The 23161-nt window shown below is 39.2% G+C and overlaps 1 protein-coding gene across 6 annotated transcripts in view; it reads left to right on the top strand.

Annotated features, from left to right (window-relative positions):
- The window catches only part of Gdap1 (ganglioside induced differentiation associated protein 1), a 60619-nt gene extending 58426 nt beyond the window's left edge, over positions 1-2193 (top strand). For all 6 annotated transcript variants that reach the window (XM_059253977.1, XM_059253974.1, XM_059253975.1 and 3 more), the window contains 2 exons: positions 159-273; positions 1662-2193. In XM_059253977.1, coding sequence (XP_059109960.1) covers positions 159-273; positions 1662-2044 — 498 coding nt within the window. In that variant the 3' untranslated portion in view covers positions 2045-2193. The remainder of the gene's footprint in view (positions 1-158; positions 274-1661) is intronic.
- Positions 2194-23161: the final 20968 nt, after the last annotated feature.

Below are 23161 nucleotides of genomic sequence, written 5' to 3'. Positions count from 1 at the left end.
ACTTTACAAAGGTATTCTATATCTCACCATTGTCTAAAATAAACAGATTTTAATTTTAAAAGTGTGTACATATGTGCATATAAATCTCCTTTGTGCTGTATAGTTTTATTGCTATTGTTAGCAGGCATAAATAGCTTCTTTTTTGGGTTGTTAATTAGTCAAAGCTGCTTGATCATGACAATGTCAAATACTTGAAGAAAATTCTTGATGAGTTGGAGAAGGTCTTGGATCAGGTGGAAACTGAGTTACAAAGAAGAAATGAAGAAACTCCAGGTAGGTTTTCATTGGCTTCCTTTTTACTGAAACACTAGGGGAATTTGTAGGAACATTCTTAGATCTCACTAAACATGTTCTGTAATCTGTTTCTGTGGTTGTTGTTTTTCACAGGCAGGTTTAAATACATTATTTCATGCAGAACTCTAGCGTCTAATTGTAATCTAGTTTGTATCTATGAGAAATATGACTCTGAAATAGTTTCTGCACCTTTTAAATGATGATTGGAAGGTGCCTACTTATCCAGCTCCACAAATCAGTAATTATAGTAGTCTAGTTGAATAACCTGAGTAATTGCTTGAATGCCCACTCCAGGTTTTTCTTCACTTAGGGAGATAGTTTGAATTTAAAGTTAAGTAGGAGTGAGCAAGTGAGTATCTAATAGGCTACCGAACATCTGTAGATTGCATCTGTGAGCTTCAACAGTCAGCCACTTTCCATATTTATACATGAGGCCATTTGTGCATCTTAACTGAAGATAGTTGAAGATGCTGTTAACCAGAAACTTCTTTCACAACAGGGAGACAGCTGTGGTTTGATGGCTCTTCACCTGTAATCCCAGTGCTTATAAGGCTGAGTCACAGGCATTGGCATCAGTTCAAGGCCTTCAAGGGCTAGAGAGTAAGCCCTTGTCTAAAAAAAAAAAAAACTCTTACAGAAAGAGAAATAAATAAAAAGAAAGAATGACTCCCTTCCACTTTAAGGAAATGTAACTATTCTGTCTCCACAGGAGTTGGTTAGTTTCAGGAGTCACTGAGGATACCATAGTCCATGGATGGTCAGGTCCTTTATGTAAAATGATTTGGTATTTGCATGCCCTCCTATATACTTAAAGTTATTCTTGATTACTTTTAATACACAATACAATGTGAAGAGCATGCAAATAGCTTTTATTCTGTGTTGTATAAGGGATAATAACAAGAAACCAAGTCAGTATTTGCTTGGTAAAAATGTAGTGTTCTTTCTTAAGTGCTTTTGATCCTGCACATGCAGTTATTGGTACAGAAGGTATACGTAGACAGAAGTAGTGGCCTCTGAGTGATGTTCCAAACATAACTGTATGAATCTTTCTAAAGCACTCTGGTTGATTTCCTAAACCAGAAGTAAGTATGAGCCTGTCAGTTCCTCTGGATTGTAGGCACTTAACCTTCTGAGCCCTTTACAAAATGATAGAAAGTCCTTGAGCTCGAGTAGTTCCAAGTTTACTGAGGAACTTTTGTAGCTGACAGATGTCAACCAAGTCTCTTTTAGTTTGGGATAAATTTGCATTACTGGTACCCAAGACAACACATGATCATCTTTTCCTTAGGGCTAAAACTGCAAATGGGAGCTGAGGTCTGTCTTGTGTAGTGTTTGTCCCTAATTCTCAATTCCCTTTCTCTGATTAGAAGAGGGCCACCAGCCTTGGCTCTGTGGAGAATCCTTCACCCTGGCAGATGTCTCACTGGCTGTCACGTTGCATCGACTGAAGTTCCTGGGGTTTGCACGGAGGAACTGGGGAAATGGAAAGAGACCCAACTTGGAAACCTATTATGAGCGTGTCTTGAAAAGAAAAACATTTAACAAGGTTTTAGGACATGTCAACAATATATTAATCTCTGCTGTGCTGCCAACAGCATTCCGGGTGGCCAAGAAAAGGGCCCCGAAAGTTCTTGGCACCACCCTTGTGGTTGGTTTGCTTGCAGGAATGGGATATTTTGCATTTATGCTTTTCAGAAGGAGACTTGGCAGTATGATATTAGCGATTAGACCCAGACCAAATTATTTCTAGGTTTGTTGGGCTCTGTGGTAGCAGCTCATCCAACCATTCCACTAGACCCTCATTCACTCTTCCAGACCCAGTGAGGACTTATCCTGGGCAACTAGTAGAAAGCATAGTTTACATTACTCTTTGGGGAGTTCATGTGGGGAAAGGAGCTAATGACATCTTTTCTTTCTTTCTTTCTTTCTTTCTTTGTTTGTTTGTTTGTTTCTTTCTTTCTTTCTTTCTTTCTTTCTTTCTTTCTTTCTCTTTCCTTTTTTTCTTTTTTTTTTTAAATAGATAAGATGACTCATCTATCCCTAAAGCAAGCAAGTGAAACGCCAAGATACGTAAATGCTGACAGGTGGGGAGCTGACCTTTAATGGAGACTGTCAGTTCATGTTCTCAGTTATTTTTTGAGTGGTCATAGTTAAGAACAGACAGTAATAATAACCAGTGACTGTTTATAGCACTTCACCTGAGATTGCCTACTGTTCGGCGAGTTGGACAGTTACAAGCTCTTCCCCTGGAAGTCAGAAGTCACCTTTGTTACACAAGACAGGGTTCAGACACCAACAGGACGTAGTACTGCTTGTTCACCTTCTGCTAGCAGCTTCAGGTGTAGATTAGGGAGAGAATGGGAAAGGGAAGGAAGAAAGCGAGAGAATGAAGTACATCTAGGACAGGGTAGTAGACTGTAACTTCCAGTGGCCTCCATTGCTGCTCATGGCTGCCTGTCTCCTTGGGAAACTTCACATACAACTTCTTGTGCTCATGCCTACTCCTTAACTGGGAACTCTTAGGAGGAGAGGGCTGGGAAGTTATTGGGGATAGTATGCTGGGGAGAACCCTACATATCACATACAAAACACCCCATTTGACCCTAATTATGAGGCACACGGGTTGATTTAATAAGATTAAGTAATTTTGCACTTGACCATGGGATGCCTATTGAAACATTTATGTCTATCATGTATATGAAAAAGAGATAGTAAGGTGATCCTTATGAGATATGGTCCTGTAGACCCCTATGTTCAGTTCTGGGAGCCTTGGCCTCTACAGCTCTCTTTATGCATGTAAGTAATATGTAGATGAATGTCTCAGGTAAATATCATGGCTTATTACTGGTAGTGGATACTTTGATGAGAGCCAAATATGCCCATTTTTATTTGGGATTCACAAATTTTTGGCCAGGCTTTGTGTTTTTTTTTTGTGATTATCAACAAAGCCTTAAAGAGAAAGAGGAAAGTCTAACAGTAGCTATTGACAGTTAATTTGGGAGAGATAAAATATGTAGCTAGTGATGCCCATCCATATTCATCCATATATGTTCAAGTATTTGGGGATTATCTCAATCCATATGGAAGGGAGAGTTCTAGTACGACCTAGGAACAGCCATGGTACTATAATGCATGATTTGTGCTCAGGAAAAACCTCCTATTGAAAGAAGGAGGCAATTTGTGTGGAGCTGACTGTTAAGGCCTTAAGAGAAGCTTCAGGAGTCTGATGGGAGGCTTGTCTAGAGACGTGAACTCAGATCGCAGTAAGTGATAAAAGCCTGTTTGGATGGCCCAGGTAGGCTATACACACGGCCAAAGAGTGTACTGACTTTTTCATTAATAGAAAAATGTCATGACTAGCAAACAATGACTTTCTGATGGTAAAAAACCATTCTATAATTCCATTTTTATTCTATAATTCCATTTCGTAATCAAGATGTACTAGAAAATAGAAAACCCTGATGACCTGGGTGGGCCCTGTTTATAAAAAGCACTAATAACACTCCATTGCAAACTCAAATCAATAATAATGAATATATTTGCAGCTTTTTATGTTGTTTTAATTTGCCCTTCGTATGTCATACAGAGTGTCTGAATTTGATTATTGCTAGGTCATTGATGTCATTGTATTTATAAAAGAGCCGTAGAATTAATTGACTAGTAATTTAGAATTTTTTTTTTCAAGACAGGGTTTCTCTGTGTAGTTTTGGTACCTGTCCTGGAACTCACTTCTGTAGACCAGGCTGGCCTTGAACTCATAGAGATCCACCTGGTTCTGCCTCCCCAGTTCTGGGATTAAAGGTGTGTGCCACCACCGCCCAGCCGTAATTCAGAATTTTTTATGTCACTCTGCTAGAAATAAAAACCGAGGCACAAAAAAAAATGTAACAATGGGAATTTTGTAAAAAACAAAAACAAAACAAAACTACAAAGGGTATTTTTACCTGCAAAAGGATTATTAAAGACTGACTTTTCTTTCAGGATATGTTATTACGGAATCAGGAAATCACTGGGAAACATCTTTAATTTTCTTATGCAGTTTATCTGGAGGCAGATGTGTATCAATGTTCAGGGCATAATTGCTTTAAAAACATTTGTCTAGTGATAGCACCCTGACCACTAGATGTCGCTGTTCACCCAGTAGTCTAAGATTGGGTTCCATTAGGCTCAGCATGTCTGTAAGGTTTCAAGTGAAGATGAACACTAATGACCTTAGTTTCTGGAGTGAGGGCATCTTCATCAAGATTATCCATCTGTGAAAAAGCTTGAGGCAAATGTAGTATTGATTTTTTATGCCTTCTGAGTGATGACAGCACTGTATGATGTCAAACTAAGGCGGTGCGTAGCCACTGTTAGCCAGATCTTCAGGATCATTGGTAACTGGCGAATGTGCTTCTCATGTAAAAAAAAAATAGTATAAATACCACACTTAGAAAGTGCCTGAGGCACTAAAACGTTATGTTATCTATTTCCGTCTTCACACACATGCATACTATTTTATTGTTACTGTCATTATATGCCTTTTGGTTCTCAAAACCTGTGAACTGCTTGCTTGAATTTTAGTAATTATTGCTATTGATGTCAAAGTTGTAGATGGTATTGTTGACTGTCATGGGAAAATCAAGATATTATTCTGTCTGTAAGATCAATAAAGTAATTTGAAAATAAATGTTTTCTGGGACACAAAGAACTAATTAAAAATCATTTAAAAATTACATATTTTCACTTAAAAAATGAAAGCATCTGGAGTGGGGATGTTGCTCAGGAGTGGAGCACTTGTCAACATAAGGAAGGCTTGGATTCGATCCCAGCACTGAAAAAGGAAGAAAACAAAGACTGTTAGAGGTAATTAGAGGAAAATAGGCAGTGTGGTTTTCAAGACGTACACTTATGTCATGCTCTTCTTCTAAGTCACTGAGTCCATTTAAATACACAGATTATGGCTAAACTGAGTGAAGCCTAAAGAGTAACACTGATCTTGGCTATTAAAGTAGGTCTTTTGCAGCTGGGCACTTAGATCACATCCATGTGAACACAGAGTGTTTAGTAGGTTTTGTGTGATGCTCTCAGGATAATTTATGTTTTGACACAGCTACTTCTCTTCCTTTAATTTGGTGTGGATTGTGAATGTACAAATTGGCCACCTGCATTTCTAACCTCAGCAAGCCTAGCTATCGTTCTAAATATCAAGTAGAAATTGAGTGCTATTTTAGTGTTACCGTGACATAAGCAAATTAGGCAGAAGTCTCATTGTCCTTATCTTCCTTGAGTTCCCAAACAAAGCAAAAGTCAATACCCATGGAAAGCCAAGTGAATATGTAACTCATCTCAGGGAAGAAAAAGACACCACAGTAAAAACACAAAGGCTAATTAATGCGATAGAAATAGTGTTTAGATTTAAGTTGCATATTATTTATATCAATTGTTGGCCATTTATTTTATTTGCACTAACATCAGAATATCTTGCTTCCCAAATGCTTCCAAACAGTAGTTTTAGTAGGTAAGGCAGTGGATTCTAAAGCAATTGAGTACATTGATTCAAGTGCAAGGATAGTAGTTTGTTTTGATTATTTGTTACATTATGAGAATGAAACGAGATGAAGAGGAAGAACTCACTGGAGAGTTAGATAGGCATCACACCCAGGAAAGCTGTCTCCTTTGTCACTGATGTGAGCTGAAGCCTGGATTCTGAGGACGGAGGACTGAAGAACAGCTGAGAATGTAAAGGGAGTGAAATAGAACAGACTCCCTGGGAGGAGATGGCAGAGCCATGTGGGCCTTGAGACCAAATACACATGTGATGGCCAGTGATGGACTCCTGTGTAAGTGGAGGGGTTATCTCATTCCCAGGTGCCTGGTCAGAAACCACATGGGGGAGCTTGTATATGTTTTGTCTTTGGCTTTTACTCATCACTTAAGCATTGGCTCCTCAATTACAGCATTATTGTGGTGTTAAACTTCAGTGTAGGGCTGGAGAGATGGTTCAGGGGTTAAGAGCACTGGCTGTTCATCCAGAGGTCCTAAGTTCAATTCCCAGCAACCACATGGTGGCTCACAACCATCAATAATGAGATCTGGTGCCCTCTTCTGACACACAGGCATACTGTATACATAATAAATAAATAAATAAATCTTAAAAAAAAAACCCTTCAGTGTAAGAAGCCAGGAGTATGAGTCAAAATGTGAAGTTGTAAGTGAAATATAAGGTAAACTGTTGGGTTTCCATGCTAAGGGAAAAACCACATTATGCTTCAATACCAATCAGGTCATTTTTGGGGGGCGGTGGACATTGTGTATTTGTATAGTTTTTTTTAAATATGAGATTAAATTACATTTTGAATATAATAATTTGATAGTCAATAAAGTTATCCATATAATCATTAAACACTTGCTATGTTAATAAACATATGACATTTGCAGACATTCTGCATTTGTTAATTTTAGTTCATAAAACATTTTTTACTAAGATGACTGAAAGCTGATTGTAAAAATGGCCTCAAAGTCCATCTTTGACATGCTTCCTCCCCAGCATTGTAAAAATGACCTCAAAGTCCATTCTTGTTGACGTACTTCCTCCAGCATTGTAAAAATGACCTTAAAGTCCATCCTTGTTGACGTACTTCCTCCAGCATTTAAAAGTGGCCTCAAAGTCCATCCTTGTTGACATACTTCCTCCAGCATTGTAAAAATGACCTCAAAGTCCATCCTTGTTGACATACTTCCTCCAGCATTGTAAGAGTGGCCTCAAAGTCCATCCTTGTTGAAGTACTTCCTCCAACAATGCCACCTCCTAAACTTACCCAACAGTATCACCAACTGGGGACCAAGTACTTAGATACCTGAGAATATAGGGGCCATCTCCATTAGACCAGCACATGGATCAAATTGAGGCCCTTCTGCTCAGCAGCTAGGCACTCTACTGACTTGACTACCCTCCAGCCCCTGCTGCACTCTCTGTTTCCCACATTCCTTATGATTTCTTCCCCTCTCAGGATCAGTTTTCTAGTTTTGTGACCTACAATCGCATATATAAAGTCCACAGCCCCAATTTTGAATTGTGTGACTTATTTAACAATTTTTCAGTTGCATCCATTAAGAAATTTAATTTGTAGTAATATGTTTTTTCTTCAAAGAAGACTCAAGGCCATTGATACGTTGATGATTTATCCATATAGGAAGTAAGTAATCAAAACTCTACACACACTTTTCAGAAAATAGAATGGAATGCCTCCAAAATTATTTTCTAAGACCAGTGTAACCCTGTTGTCAAAGTCCAAGAGATGAATAAGAGAAAAAGAATCAGAGCCTAAATATCCCTCATGAACACTTTTTTTTTTGTATTTTGGGACTAACAGAAACTACTAGATAGTACTAAGAAAAAGAAAAGCTCCACAGGATGGGAGACAATATTTATAACATATGAATCTAGTCATAATTGTAGTCATAATATACATAATAACAATAAAAATGGATTCAAAACTTAAGACATGCTGGATGACAGTGGCACACACCTTTAATCCCAGCACTTGGGAGGCAGAGCCAGGCAGATCTCTGAGTTCAAGGCCAGCCTGGTCTACAGAGTGAGATCCAGGACAGGCACCAAAACAACACAGAGAAACCCTGTCTTGAAAAACAAAACAAACAAACAAAATAAAAAAAACCAAAAATAAAAAAAATTAAGGCATTTTGCAAAAACATGGAAAGATGCTTGGCCTCAATTCATCAAACAAATGAGATAATTGGATTCAATTGGAAATCACATATATCAAAGTTATACCAATATAGTAACTATTAATATGATACTCTAAGCCAAGATCCGTTATCATACAAGGGTTAAATTTTGATACCAGTAATAATGATTATTGTCAAGAATATTACACAACTGGAACTTATAAAATTTTTTTGGGAAGGTAAAATTTACATCAATCTTTGAAAGTTTTGCAGGTCATTAGAAGGGTAAAATGTTCTTGATGTGACCTAAAAGCTTTATTCTTACTATTTATCCCATGTTTTTGTACTGTAAACAATAGCTAATAATTAGAAAGTACTTATATACATATCATAGATGAACAAATTATTCTATTTATATAATGGGCCAATATACTTCAGCAAAATAAACTATTGATATATGTATACATTATTATTGCTGAATTTAAATACAGCGTGTGAGAGAGGCAATGAGCTCACACATGGTATTTGAATTCAAGGATAATCATTAGTGTCTCAGAACTCTGAACCAGTCCTGTGTCTGATGAGTGAGAGTCACTCCCAATAAGTATATCAACACCATTTTAGCAAAATGCTAAATGATGGGTGAAAATTTGTGCTGGTCAGTGGGACTGAATTGACTTCCTAGCCACTCTCCTGGGACTGACCTTACCACGGGAGTCCAGGGCATTCCCAAAGGTGCAGCTTCTGGAGTTCCTAAGGACACCTGTTGGGTCCACATGAAAGCTCTAGGATTAGAGAATATCCAAAATGAAAAACAGGGCCAGGGTCCATGCAGCTCTTGGTCTCAGCTAAGAGTTCTTTTTGGATGGCATTGCTGGTCCTGGCCAGTCCTAGCACATGAGACAGAAAATTTTAAATACGTTCCAAAATCCAGTGTCCTAGTTAGGGTTATTGTTGCTATGATAAAACACCATGACCAAGGCAACTTGGGAAAGAAAGGGTTTATTTGGTTTTTACACTTCCATATCACTGTTCATCATCAAAGGAATTCAGGACAGGAACTCAAGCAGGGCAGGAACTTGGAGGCAGATGCTGATGCAGAGGCCATGAGGAATGCTTCTTACTGGCTTGCTCCTTATATTGCTCACCCTGCTTTCTTATGGAACCCAGGAGCATCAGTTCATGACTACCCCACCCACAATGGGCTAGGCCCTCCCACATCAATCACTAATGAAGAAAATGCCTTACAGGCTTGCCTACAGCCATATCTTATGGAGACATTTTCTAAATGAAGGTTCCTTCCTCCCAGGTGACTTTAGCTTGTGTCAGGTTAACATAATGCCATCCATCATACTCAGCAGACCCTCTCTCTTCAGGAAGGACACCTTGCTTGATTTCTTGGGTCCAAAGCAATATCTGTAGGGGAAGGGTTGAGAAGTTCAGTGGTGTTTATTCCGTTAGGCCAAGCTCAAGATGATACTGCCATTAAACTAGTACTGGTGTTGTCATGTTAGTATCAGTTCCTGAAGAGTCTGGGCTCTATTAGACCAGGTGGAAGCATTTAACTGATGGAGGAAAGCTATATATAATTAACAACATGAGGAGAAATGCTGGGAGCTTAACCCAAAGTGTAACAGCCAATATATATCATGTGTTTTGGATGAGTATTGTATTGGCGGTCTGTCATGGTATCTCTTGTAAACCTGGACAAAGAAAACCCAAAAAGCCAGAGCCCACGAGGAGAAACCGATAACAACTATTATAATGGGAAATTATGATCTTCCACTTCATATCTAGATTAAACAAATTCTGAGATCAAGGTTAAGTTACCTGAAGGAAGACTGTGTTCTTTAGAAAAAGACCAAAATACATCTGCATATCCTCTTGGATACTTTTGGATTTTTAGGCATACACACTAGCAGCATGCTCCATTCTGGACAGGAAAGACTGGAAAGAATCATACAGGTTCTGGAGCTGGGCTCAATGCTAACAGTGCAGGGAATCTCATATTCCCACTACTTGGGTTATGGATTTGAAATGGTAGCTTGGAACCATATCCTCTTGTCATGCAGAGAGGTTGTGATTGGAAACCAGAGCAAGATTCCATTAAACTGAGATTTCAAAGGGATCCAAGACAAGAGCAAGGTTTCATTAAATTGAGATTTCAAAGGGGTTCAAGACAAGGTTGCCAGTTGTCTCCCAGGGTAATAATGTACATTGGGAAAAGAGTACTGATCAGATTTTTTGGAAATGAAGTCTCATCTCATAGTTTGTGGCCACTTTGTTGTAGATGGCCAAGTAGAAGCCACTGAAATGGCTAAAGTGTCTCTGATCTCCCAGCCCAAATGGTAAATCAGAAACCATTTGCATCCTTAGAGGAGTGTGAAAGATTAGTGTTCTCAAAAGCATAACAAATACAGAGGTGATAGTTCCCCATTCACTTTACCTGTTGAGACTTTGTGAAACCTGGTGGTTTGGGTAGACACTAGCTCTGTTACTATGCTGAATTGAACCATGTGGCAGACCTAATTGTATCTGCTATGCAAAGTCAGTGTCTTACTTTTCTCATTGTTGCTACCAAATACTTGACAAAAAGCAACTCATGGAAAGGAAATACTGATTTGCTTTATAGTTTACAGGTACAGTCGGGCTAGGGAGATGGCTCAGTGCACAAAGGCACCTGCTTCCAAGCCTTATGACCTGAGTTCAATCCCTGGTTCCCACATACCTTCACCTACAAAATAAATAAATAAATGCATTAGAAAATGTACATTTGTTATGGTGGAGAGGCTCTGGGGTGTTTGCAGCAGGAGGAGCATGTGGCTAGGAGTCCTCTCATGTTTACAGGTCTTAAACACTGCTACTCCTAATAAGGCCTTCTTTTCTCCCTTTTATTCAGTTCAGGTGGTTAGCCCATGGGACACTGCCACCCACAATAGGGTGGGCCTCTTATCCTCAGTTAATCCTCTTTAGAGACACTCAAAGGTGTGTCTCCTAGGTGATTCAAAATCCAGTCAAGCTGCCAGTGAAGATTAACCGTAACAACAAGGTATAGTATCTTTATTGAAACATCTCAGAGCTTCTGGCATTTCAAATGCAGCCAATAACTTTCAATCTCCACAAGTAAAAATGATTGAGAGCAGTTTTTATTATTTTTATACAGGAAAGAAATTGCCTTAGGGCTGTCTTAACATAGCAAGGACCTTGGTCAGTTTAACATTCTGCTGAATGTCAAGTTTGTTCTTTTGGTGACAGGCTAATTGGATCTGGAGAGAGGGAAGTGACAAGAACTCTACTTGCCTGAAAAGAGAAAGGTGTCAGAGGAGAGGGTAGATTCTAAAAGGACATAGATTTGCCTCAGTGATAGATTTTAGTTGTGAGGTGAAACAGAACACGAAGGGCATCACCTCCAGCAGAATGGGCCAGCTGCTGTGACTTGGAATTTTCATTCAAAAGGAGCCCAGCTTTCAGTGGCCAGTTTGGATCTGGAAGATTGGAATGTTGCTCAGATTCACTTGTGGTTGATGATCAGTTTTGAATGGAGCCAGAGCAAGCCAGAGAGCTGTGGGAGGATTGGACTTTGGTGGGAAAGACCTTGCTTCAGATCTTGAGGACCTTGTGTGTGAGGTGAGAACATATGTATTTTTTTAATTTTATAAAACAAATTTAGGGTCACCTGAGGCAAAAAGCCAACAAAGACATCAGTAAGTTAGGTTAGATATCTTCCAAGAGCCATGGAGTAGAAGAATTCTATTGAGATGATTTAGTAGCTACTATTTCATTTCCTAATCTTATTTTACAGCTAGTATAATAGTAATTCTTGATTGTTAATATGATTAGGTTAAGAAATATCTAGGGTACTAGTGAGGCAAACCTTTAGGTGTATCAGTGAGGCTCTGTTTTCAGCAGGGAGTACTGAGTGGGTAAGAACCTCCCTGAATGTGACTGGTGTTAACCCATGGGTTGGGATCCCTGAGGATGAATAAAAAGAGGAAAAGGAGAAAACCAGGTGAGTACCAGCATTCATACAGCTTTGCTTCCCAACTGCAGATGCTATGTACTCAGCTGTTTCATATGCCTACCATCATGCCTTTCTCTCATGATGGATCCTGTCCACTCAAACTTTGAGCAAAAATGAACCTTTCTTTCCTTAGGTTGATTTTGTCCATTATTATGTTCTAGGCTCAAGAAAGTGACTGATACCGATGGGTTATCTAAATCAGGAGGAAAGGTAGTTTGCCACTGAACATAGGTTCTCATTGTTGCTGGGAGGTGTAACTAAAATCATGCTCTCCAAGTCCTTAATAACATTGCTACAAGATTTGTCTAGAATGATTTACAATTATTCATGTTTTCACATTTAAAGACATCAGTTTTTTTTTAATGAAAGGGTTTTATCTAGTGTTTTTTCCAGTTTAAAATTACTTACATATATAAAATAAGCTTCTACTTAGGAAACTTGTTCAAAAGCAATTCTAAGAGAATATCTAGGAATCTTTCTAGAACAAAATAACCATTCTCTGGCATTAACATAATGTAGAAATAAGTCAGTATATTTGCTTATTTTGGTAGTCCAAGAATGGAATCTGAGAGCATTGTAAGTCATTTAAAGGACAAAACACAAATGAGTTTTCATCCAGTATATTTAAATCGCTAGGACTGAAATATTACAGTTAGAATAAGGTTGAGATAGATCTCATTTACTCAAGGTAAAATACACACTGTGTGGAGCAGGATTCAGGAGTCCTGAGTGTGTGAAGTCCTGTGTGTGTGTGTGTGTGTGTGTGTGTGTGTGTGTGTGTGTGTGCATTGTTGTTGTTGCTGCTGTTGTTGACATGGGCACAGCCATGTCAAGGACTCGAAGGCCTCGGGCCCATAGGACAGTGGCAAAGCCTACAATTAGAAAATATATAGAACAAGAGAACTTACGGTATGTTGCCTGGTCTTTGCTTGGCTTCAGGGTGGTGACTGGGGTGGTAAGGGAATGAAGGAAAGACAAACACATGGACACACAGACCCAGAAAGAAGCTGAAGTTAGGTGGACTGGGCTCTCTGATGGAGAAACACTAGCACCCCAGAAGCTCAATATCTATTGCATACAGTTGAGCAAGGAGGAAGGGTTAGCAGATTTCTGTAGGAGCAGGCTCTGTAGGGGGAGTAGTCTTCAGGTTGTAAATATCCAGGAGGAGAAAGCTATAGTGGACATTTCTGTATACACTATCTACATGTACATAGGAACCAAAGGAAGGCTTTGCCATTCCTCTGAGGCTCACCCTGGAAGTGGAGGGGTAGGGTAGTAGGCTTTGCCATTTTCCATGGGCCTGAGGTTAGTTACACTTTTTATGTAGTATAACATTTTTTCTTTTGTTCTTTTGAGACATAGTTTTGCCAGTTAAGGAGCTTCAGTCTCAGGAATATCTTTCACAAGGACTCACATCTTTGAATGTAGTCATAAAAAAGGATAGAGGCTGGGGAGATAGCTCACTGGTAGAGTGCTTGATTAGCATGCTTAGCCTTAAACCTCCAACACTTTTAAGGAGGGATGTAAATGGAGATGGAGCTTTCAGTTCCATCTGCCTGATTATACCTGGCAGTTGATTCCCAAATTACCACACAGAGGCTTATATTATAAATGCTTGGCCAAATGCTCAGGCTTATTACTAACTAGCTCTTACATTTAAATTAACCCATTTCTATTAATCTATGTATCACCATGTGACCCATGGCTTACCAGTCCTTTGGCATCCTACTCCTTGGGTGGCTGGCATGCATCTTCCTCAACTCTGCCCTCCATCTCCCTGTATCTCCATTGGACTTTCCTGCCCAGCCTTACTCTGCCTGACTATAGGCTAAATCAGCCTTTATTATCACAGCATATAGAAGGGTTCTCCCACAGCAGGGGGAGGAGGAGAGGAAGAATGTGGTTGGGAGATAAAGTTGTGGGCATGGTGACATACATCTATAATCCCAGCATTCTGGAGGCTGAAGCAGGCACATTTTAAGTTCAAGACCAGCCCAGGCCATACACACACGCACACACACACACACACACACACACACACACACACACACACACACTTTTTTTTTTTTGGAGAAAGATGGAGCCTATTTTCTTGGCAACACACTTGGATATTTTGGGCATAAAAAGAAAATACAAAATACTGTCACAATTCTTCAGTAAATTTGTAATTTTCATTAGAGCTTATTATTTACTTAAAGGAAATGTACTGAGTAAAATGTATTAAATTAATCCCTAAGTCTGTTGTCCTTTTGTTCCCCCTGGCAGATGCTACGGTATTTCTGAATTCTCTGTTTCTGTGCTGGGTTCAGATGACTACAGTAAGTAAATGATTGAAACTAAAAATTCTCTCAGAAAAATAATGAGGGAGGAGTAGACGGCAGGCCAGAACTCCCATTGTCCTCTACAGTCTAGGGAACTTCACGAGTTTCTTTTTTCGAATTCCATCCTCTTTTCATGAGTTTCAGTTATTCAAGAGGAGAGCTTTTGAACAATTCTGTCCACGTTTTATTTCAGTTACTTTCTATTTGGAATCTTCTTTTCAGGTGCTGTGAGCTTTTCACCCTTGCTTGTTGAATTAGCAACAGAGAATTCATGGACTTGAAGTGACATTTTAAACTAAAACCAAAACACAGCAAACTTCTTCCTCAATTTACTTACAAGTCAATCAGTTTGAAAAGGTTTGTAAACATTTTCCAACACTTTTTATAGACGTGGGTCAAGTCTGGGACTTTTCTGAAGGTAACATTCAAGTCAACTAAAGTTCCAGGAAACATGACATTTTGTTTCTCTGGGTGTTTGCACAGAAATGTGCTTAAGGAATCCCAAATGGAGAACAACCTTTCAGGGCCTTGGCTGCCCCTCCAAACAGGGTTGGGGCATCTTAAAGATCAGTTCAAATTATCTGGCTTCACTAAATTTCACCTGTTTTCAGGATTCTTATGGCTTCCACCTCAACCTTTAACTCAGCCCAGTTGTATTTGAAAACCAGATGCACTGGCTGTAGAATGCAGCTGGGTTGATTCCAAATGCATCCCGTGGAACTGCAGCCCTTGTTAATCCAAAACATCGTGGTTTTCACTCTGTCTCTTGTGAGAGAGGAATCTGGCTGTATTTTAAGTCATAGAACTTATTTCAAAAGTTTGAGATTTGGTAAGCTGTTTCTGAAGTTTTACGTATTTCTGTCCTAAGCTTAAAATATGTTTTTCTAGGAGGGGGAGGACATCCAAGTCTTTACATGAGCACGATAGCAATCTCATTTCTGAATTCCTCTTCATCCTTCCCTGGTCTGAAGTTTAACCACTCCTTCAGCTGCATCCTCTTGCACTCATGCCCCACCTCTTTTCCGTACTCTTTGTATGAGTGCAAGGTTTTCCCTTTAAATTTGCCAGTTAACAGTTTTTTTTAAAACTTGTACTTCTTAGAGATTTACTTCTTCCATGAAATATTCCAATCAAAACTTATGAAATGCCAGAAAGGAAAAATATATGCTCAAAAATATAACCATTGGAGTGCTCTTCAGCTATGTGAATCAGCTCACCTCGAGGTAGTTGTAGATGTCCGAGTGAAAATAGACTCTGGGTCCCACACTGCTGAGTGGCACTCTTGAGTTCAGCCCTTAACAGCACATTGCAGGTTTCCTGCTTCTGAAGTGAAGGAACAATGATTCTGTTACCTGCTTCACAGGAACTCCTTACTTGGAAGGCACTCAGCTGAGTTTAGACAATACGTTGATAACCAATTGCTTACTTTTGTAAGACCTCATGTGTTTGTTTTAAAAAATAAGACTTGAATTCAGCCCAACAATATATGATTGAGGTTAACATTTTCTTCCCCCAAAGATTGCTTCGACACTCCTCCATATTCTGGCAGTTCTCTTCAATAGAGAGTAACAACCAGCCGTAACACACCATGTTCACAGTTTCTCCAAATTCCTCTCAGATGACTTCTTGGCCAGTGAATTTGGGTTCCAGGGCCCATGTATAAACCATTTTTGTATTTTTCCAAAGTAAAATTGTTTTCTTCAAGTTTTTTTTCTCTTTCCATCAGGAAGTCATGTTTTTCCTGTGAATGGAACTTAAACCCCAATTGTTCAGTTCTAAATTCAAAACCCACAGAGTTGGTCTAAAGTAAACAAAGCACGTTTATTCTCTTGTTCCTAATTGCTTGAAATTCTATCTAGGTTTTCTAAAGCTGATTGAATCATACCAACATTTTCTATGAACCACACATGGATTTGGAGTTTACAGAGAAACCTCAAGCCTCTAGAAATACACCCCACATCAAGAAAGCTTCATTTGGTCTTAAGTTTCACTACAAAAATTCAATATAACTTCATTAAAAACTACTAAGCAATCCTGGAAAAAGATGGTGTGTTGCCAATAAAATGTCATGTCTGTGTGCCACTGTAAAGCCACCCTAATTTGCACCTCAAAGTCTCAAATATTTTACAATCACTAGAATTGTGCACATGTAATGTATAAGGTCCTAACTTCACAGGCTGGAGAGATGGCTCAGTTGGTAAAGCACTTGCCTTGCATACACGAGGACCTGAGTTGGTCTCTACAATCCATATTAAAAAAAAACTCCTGGTCTGCTGGTGCCCACTCATAATTCCAGCATAAGGGAAGCAGAGACAGGTGGGTTCCTGGGGCTCACTGGCAACCAGACTAGCCTAATCTCTAGACTAAGTGAGAGACGCTGTTCCAAAAATAAGGTGGATGGCTCCTGACGAACATCTGAAGGCTGTTCTCTGTCCTCTACATTTTCCCTGTTCAGATACACATGCACACACACACACACACACACACACACACACACACACACACACGAACTTCTAAAGTTCCCACCCAGTACTTTACATCTTGAAAGTACACAGAATAGCATACAAAGAAACAGTGTTCTATAGATGTGGATCTCTGTTAAATCACAAGTGAGTGGTGCAGCATTGGAAGGAACTTCCAGTGCACCAGGAAGAATTTAATGTACTTACCAGTGTCTTAGAGTTGCACTGGCCCCTTCTGTCTCTTACAAAAGGCTATTTATAGGAATGCCAAGGGGTGGAGCAAACCTCCCCCTAGCACAGCTGAGTACAAACTTTTCCTATCACCTAGTAACCATGCACGTGGTCAAGCAATCCTCTAATGCAGCCCTACAGGGTAAAGCAAGCTCAGATCTCACTAGGAAACCTTTGTGGGCCTCCACAACTCCCCCTTCTTGACATAAAAAAGGCCCCTCAGAGAGACTGTGCCTGTCTTAGGTCATCCTTCTTCATTATCTTCCTTACCCGTCATGGAGATATACTTTCCATCAAACATACTCTGGCTTAGGTTGGAAGCTATCAAGAAGCAAGTTGCCCTTCTTTGACTACCAGCCTCTGGCAGGAGGAGGTACAGAGCCTAACTCAGCTCTGACTCAGGTCCCTACTGAGTTTGCAAATAATCCACAGTGATCTCCATAGTTGCCACACCTCCCAGTAAAGGAGTAGAAGATAATAAAGATGGAGTATCTTTTTGGAATGGGTCTAAGGTGACTACAGCAGTCTCAGCTGCACCAAGCCCTTTTCTTGGATCAAAACTTTCTCCTAACAGATGTTCAATAAAATTTTAAGAGACTACTTTGATTTAAAGGAGAAAACAGTCATTTCAAAACACTTCAAAGTATCCACTCAAGTAAACAGAAACTCATGCTAATTATAAAAATACTTTTACAAACTAACTCCATTGTTGGAGGCTTATCCCTTTGTGGGAGGCCTACCCCTTTCTAAACAGAAACAGAAGAAGAGTGGAAAGTTTTAGGAAGAAGACAGAAAAGCTCCCCTAATTATGACACCTTCAGTTAAGTTTTCCAGAGGCAACTGAGACTGTAAAATTATAATTTGGGCTATTATAAAAAAGTGTTTAAATATATCTGGTACAAACATTATCATACATATTTACAACTAGCATGAGTATCTCTATACTACTATATATTTACACTTTTTTACAAACCATGAATATCACTATACATATTTACACTTTCTACAAACTTAGATTCAAAAGGAAACTCTATAGGACTATTTTACAAACTTTAACACATATCAAAAACAGATTTTCTTAACAGAACTAACTTATATTCAAAAGCAAATTCTATTAGCAAACATCTAGAAGAGATTTCTTAACTGAACTAATAAGAAGACAAGAAGTACGCAAATAATTTCTAAGGTTTGGAGTTTATAGTCAGCTTTGATATCATTCTGAAAGTTTTCTTGAGAGTTTGAAGTCAGTGCCTAATTTGTCAGCGGCTCTTAAACTTGACCGAGGGTAAAATTCCCTCTTCTTAATTTTTCAAAGCTACATTTTTTAAAGATTACCATGGGCTTTTTTAATGATGCCAATATTTCCCTCTTGCATTTTTGGCACAACTGAAGTCTTTTCACACCCAAAACAATTTTCCAGTGTAAGCAAATTCCCAATGTAAGGACCACTTTCCATTTTTTTAAAAAAAGGGATTTCAAAGTGGTTGGTTGACAAATGGTATTAGCATTTTAATTATCCTGAGAGGCAAGCTGTTTGCCTGTTTATAGTTCTCAGGAGGTAAGGCTAAACTTTCTAACATTACTTGGAAAAGAAATGGCATTTTGAGCTGAAAAGACACACACACACACACACACACACACACACACACACACACACTGAAAAACATTGTTTCGGGGCAGTGTAGTACTGGCATCTCTGTTACAGACTTCATTTCCCAAACTGCCTTTCTCTATATTGTCACACTGTTACAAGCTACATTATGGACCACATTTCCCAAGCTGCCTTTCTCTATATTGTCATGCTGTTACAAATGAACTACACTTCCCATTCTGCCTTATGGATCCGGGAGAAAACTTCCATTCACATGGTCTGTATTTATGCCAAAATCAAGCTTCTATTTTTAATCACAGGAGATTTTTTGTCTTCTCTAAGCTTGCATTAGGACATCTGTATTACTGTTTGACAGGCGTACCTCTTTAATCAGATTTTTCACCTGCCACTGTTCCTGGAGCAGGTTACACCTGTCCTCATGCACTCAGACAGGCATTTGTTGCCAGAAGCAAAAATCCTTGGGTGCTTCACTCCCTTGCCTCATTGGGTCAGTGAAAAAGAATGAGAATACTTGAAAAAAAAAAAAGCTTTTTCAGAAATATCTTTTCCCCAATAGCAAAAAGAAAAGAAAGATCTTTTTCAGAAAGATTTTTTTCCCTAAAAGAAAGAGAAAAGAAAGAAATTTGAGAGATTTTTTTTCCACAGCTCTTGACGCTGCATAGCCCCACCTACCAACTTGGAGCTTGCATTCAAGAAGGCAACTGTCACTGTTCCTACCAGCCTTGTTTGTACAGCCAGATTTTTATACTAGCAGTTTTCCCCGGGTGCTGTGCCACCTCTGCCTCAGCTCCATGCTCGAGGAAGCTGCCTGACAACTGAAGGGATCTTAGTATCCCCAAAATGCACTCAAACTCAGAGGTGCTTGTTCCCCTGCCCTTCGCTAATTGCTTCCGATTGCTAGTTTGAAGTGGAGGCATGACGCTAACAGTCAGGATTAGCAATGCTTCAGGGGATTTTTTTTCCTATGCTAGGGTAGTTACGAGTGATTCTCCCATTCTGATAGAAGTTTCTTCCAGGTAAATTTAATTTTTGCCCTTATGAAAAGAGAAAAAAATATGAGAAAGAAAGGTCTGAAAAGCTTTCAATTTTTTAGAGAGAGAGATTGCTAAGTTTTTCCCAAGACTTCTGTTCTCTAAACTTTGGCTTCATGGTCAAATGGAAATTAATTCTGATGGTACGATGTTTTCATACAGTGGCAGCCTCAGTGGAGTGAAAAGTTTTATTTCAACCACATCTACCTCAGGGAAATTTCTTTCCTCTGCTGCTCAGGACTTAAATCTAAGCTGTCCACAGGCCAAAAGCTCCCACAGGAATCTTTTTTTCTGCCTGTTTTCCTTATCTTTGATAGATTTTTTTCTCTGATTCTTCCTTGGGAGTTTGCATTAATATCCCCATAGTTGGAAAATCAAGGACATAGTTTCTCTGTCTTGCTGCTTATCTTATCCTAAGTTTTTTCTTATTCTATATTCCTGCATTCTATCTTATATTTTCCCTTCTTACCCTAAATTTTTTCTTATTTTTATAGATAGAAATTAAGAGAGAGAAAAAAAGAAAGAAACCTAAATAGAGGGAAATATATGCTGCAGCCTCACTTTTCAGCTTTGGCATTCCATCACCTAACTTTCACTCCTGAGAATAAAATATGGTCACTTTTATAATTCATTATCAGGCATGCCCCCTTACACCTGTTATGCCACTTAATACTCCTTTTGTCAACTCAGATCCCTGTTCCTGGTGCCATATATGGGAGACCAGCTCCCACTTTTTTATGACAGGAAACTCTTGAGGAGAGAGGGATAAGAGATTGAGGTAGAAATACAGAGGCAGAAGAATAGAGGGGAGAGAAACAGAAACACAGGATAGCCTTGGGAGGGCCTGGATCCTTATCCACTGGCCCCTTTTATCTCTTATAAAGGACTATTTATAGGAATGCCAAGGGGTGGAGCAAAAGACCTCCCCCTAGCACAGCAAAGTGCAAACCTTTCCAATTACCTAGTAACCATGCACATGGCCAAGCCATCCTCTTATGCAGCCCTGCTGGGTAAAGCAAGCTCAGATCTTACTAGGAAACCTTTGTGGGCCTCCACACAGCACCAAGAGAATTCTGGCTATATAGTGCCAAATACTGGTGACTTCTTCATGTAACTTATTACTTGAGTCTTTAGGACCAGCCTGGGTCCAATTACATATGTGCTGCTTTCATTTGATGATGGATTGCTGCTGTGAAATCCAAGTTTATGGCTGGTTGGGTCAAATGCCACCCAGCTCTTTTTGGATAGATCAGGTCAGATGACAACTTGATGGTCCATTGTCAAGCATCCAGTTCCCACTAAAGCCCAATAGCTGACCAAGAGTTGTTATCTGCATATAATGGCAGGGCCTTGTTCCAAAATCCTAAAGGCCTCTTCTGTAATTTACTTATGGGGACTTGCCAAAGGCTCAAAACAGTATATATACCTGTGATTGACACCTAAAGTACCATTAAGGTTTACTGGAGCATATGGTCCAAGTAGTAGAGCACAGGAGCCTAGATCTTCTCTGTTCCAGGCCCCACTCCAAAGGAGGAACTCTCCTAGTCATTTGGTATATGGGATGGTGTAACACTCCCATCTAAAAAAGTGCCAACAGTTTACTTAATTGATTGACATACATTTTTCAGGTTCCTCTAGAGGAAAAGACCTGATATAATGAATGCCTATTACAAAGGAGATTTACTGCATTGGTTTGCCTGATTTAGGCTGGAAAGTTCAATAATGGCTGTCTGAATATTGGAGAGACTGAGAACCCAGTAGATTCTCAGTTCATGAGGTGGGATACCTCAACAGCCCCAACATGGTGCTGAAGGCCTAGTACATTCCTGGAGAGTCACTGATTTTCAGTCTACACTGGAAATCCAAAGAAGCTGAATTTTGATGTCACAAAGGATATCAACCACATGCCCTTACTAGTAAGGTTTGAAGGCAGGCAGCAGGCAGGCAAAAGCAACCCTACTTTTCCTTCAGACCTTTGAAGAAGGGTTTTTCCCCTAGGTTAACCTTTCTAGGAAATATCATCACAGCCATGTTGAGCTGGGTATCTTAGTTGATTCCAGATCACATCAAGTTTATGAAAAAAATTAGCTACCACAGCTTAAGTAGGGTTAAAAATGCTTTAGTATGATTGAGCTGGAGACGAAAATTTATCCAACTGAAAAATATGCTGCATCCAAAATCCAAATAAAGCCACTAAGCATTAGTCTCTTCTCCTGATGGTTGTAGGGGCCAGGTATGACAACTTATCTGTCACTTTAGAAGGAAAATATCTTCATGCCTCATGTCACTGGATGCCTAAACTTTTCACTAAGGTAGAAAGAAGGTCCTTACATTTTTGTCTAGATTTATTTCCCATCCTCTCATATATATATATGCTTTACCAACAAGTCCAGAGTGGTTGCTACCTCCTGCTTAATTATTCCAATTGGCATAATATCATTAATATAATGGACCCATGTAATACCTCATAGGAGAGACAGGTGATCACATGAAAGTTTAAATGATCAAAGCACTCCACAGATTTTTAAAATATCCTAACCATCTAACATACCATGCTTTGTGATATTAATAAGAAATGTATCAATCTTTGGTATCAGTTATTTCAAAAAGCAAATTAGAAAAAACTAGAAAGTAAAATGAAATCTAAACAGACCATTTCTGTAGCCCATATAAGCACACAGCAATGCTGTATCTGTTGCTATTGTATGTCTTTCTTGGGCTAGTCATTTCACACTGGAGATGACTAGTTGTTTCGATATTTTATTTATATGTTAATAAATAAAGTTTGCCTGGAGATCAGAGGACATAGCCAGCCATTTTTAAGTAAACATAGAAGTCAGGCAGTGGTAGCACATGCTCTTAATCCAATCACATGGCAGGCAGGGTCTCTGTGTGTTCAAAGACATACTAGGGAACAGCCAAGCATGGTGACACATGCCTTTAATCTCAGTACCAACCATAGAGATCTGTAGGTCTGTATAGACAGGCAGTAAAAAGGAAGTAAGGTAGCTGGGCTAAGAGCCAAAGAGAGGGCAGAACAGCAAAACAATAAAAGCCTGGGTAGACAGGAAGTATCTCTCTTGGGAAGCTACAGTGGCATGGTGAGTTAAGGCTAGCTAGTGTCTCTCACTATTTCCCTGATCTCTAAGACTTTCACCCCTATATTTGGCTCTGTGTTTCTTATTTAATAAGGCTGTTTGGAAATTCATCCATAACTAGTACTGCAAATGAATCCAGAAGGTTGAACTATCCTTCTAAACAAATGGGTCAAATATTATAAATTGTATGTTCTTCCATTTGAGCTTTTCCTAATTAAGTGCATATACTGGTTTTCACTAGAAATTTCAGTAAAAGTATATGGTGGGATGTTCAGAACATTTTCAAGTTTCACAGTGTCTGTAGAGCATGCTTCATTTATTGTTATAGTCAGGGTTCCCTGGAGAAACAGAAATGATAGACTGAATCTCTACCTGTCTGTCTTGTCTGTCTATCTATCTATCTATCTATCTATCTATCTA

This window comes from Peromyscus eremicus, chromosome 2 (genome assembly GCF_949786415.1).
Source record: "Peromyscus eremicus chromosome 2, PerEre_H2_v1, whole genome shotgun sequence".
NCBI lineage: Eukaryota > Metazoa > Chordata > Mammalia > Rodentia > Cricetidae > Peromyscus > Peromyscus eremicus.
Note: the sequence above shows the minus strand (reverse complement) of the source record. Positions and strands in the feature narration are given on the sequence as shown.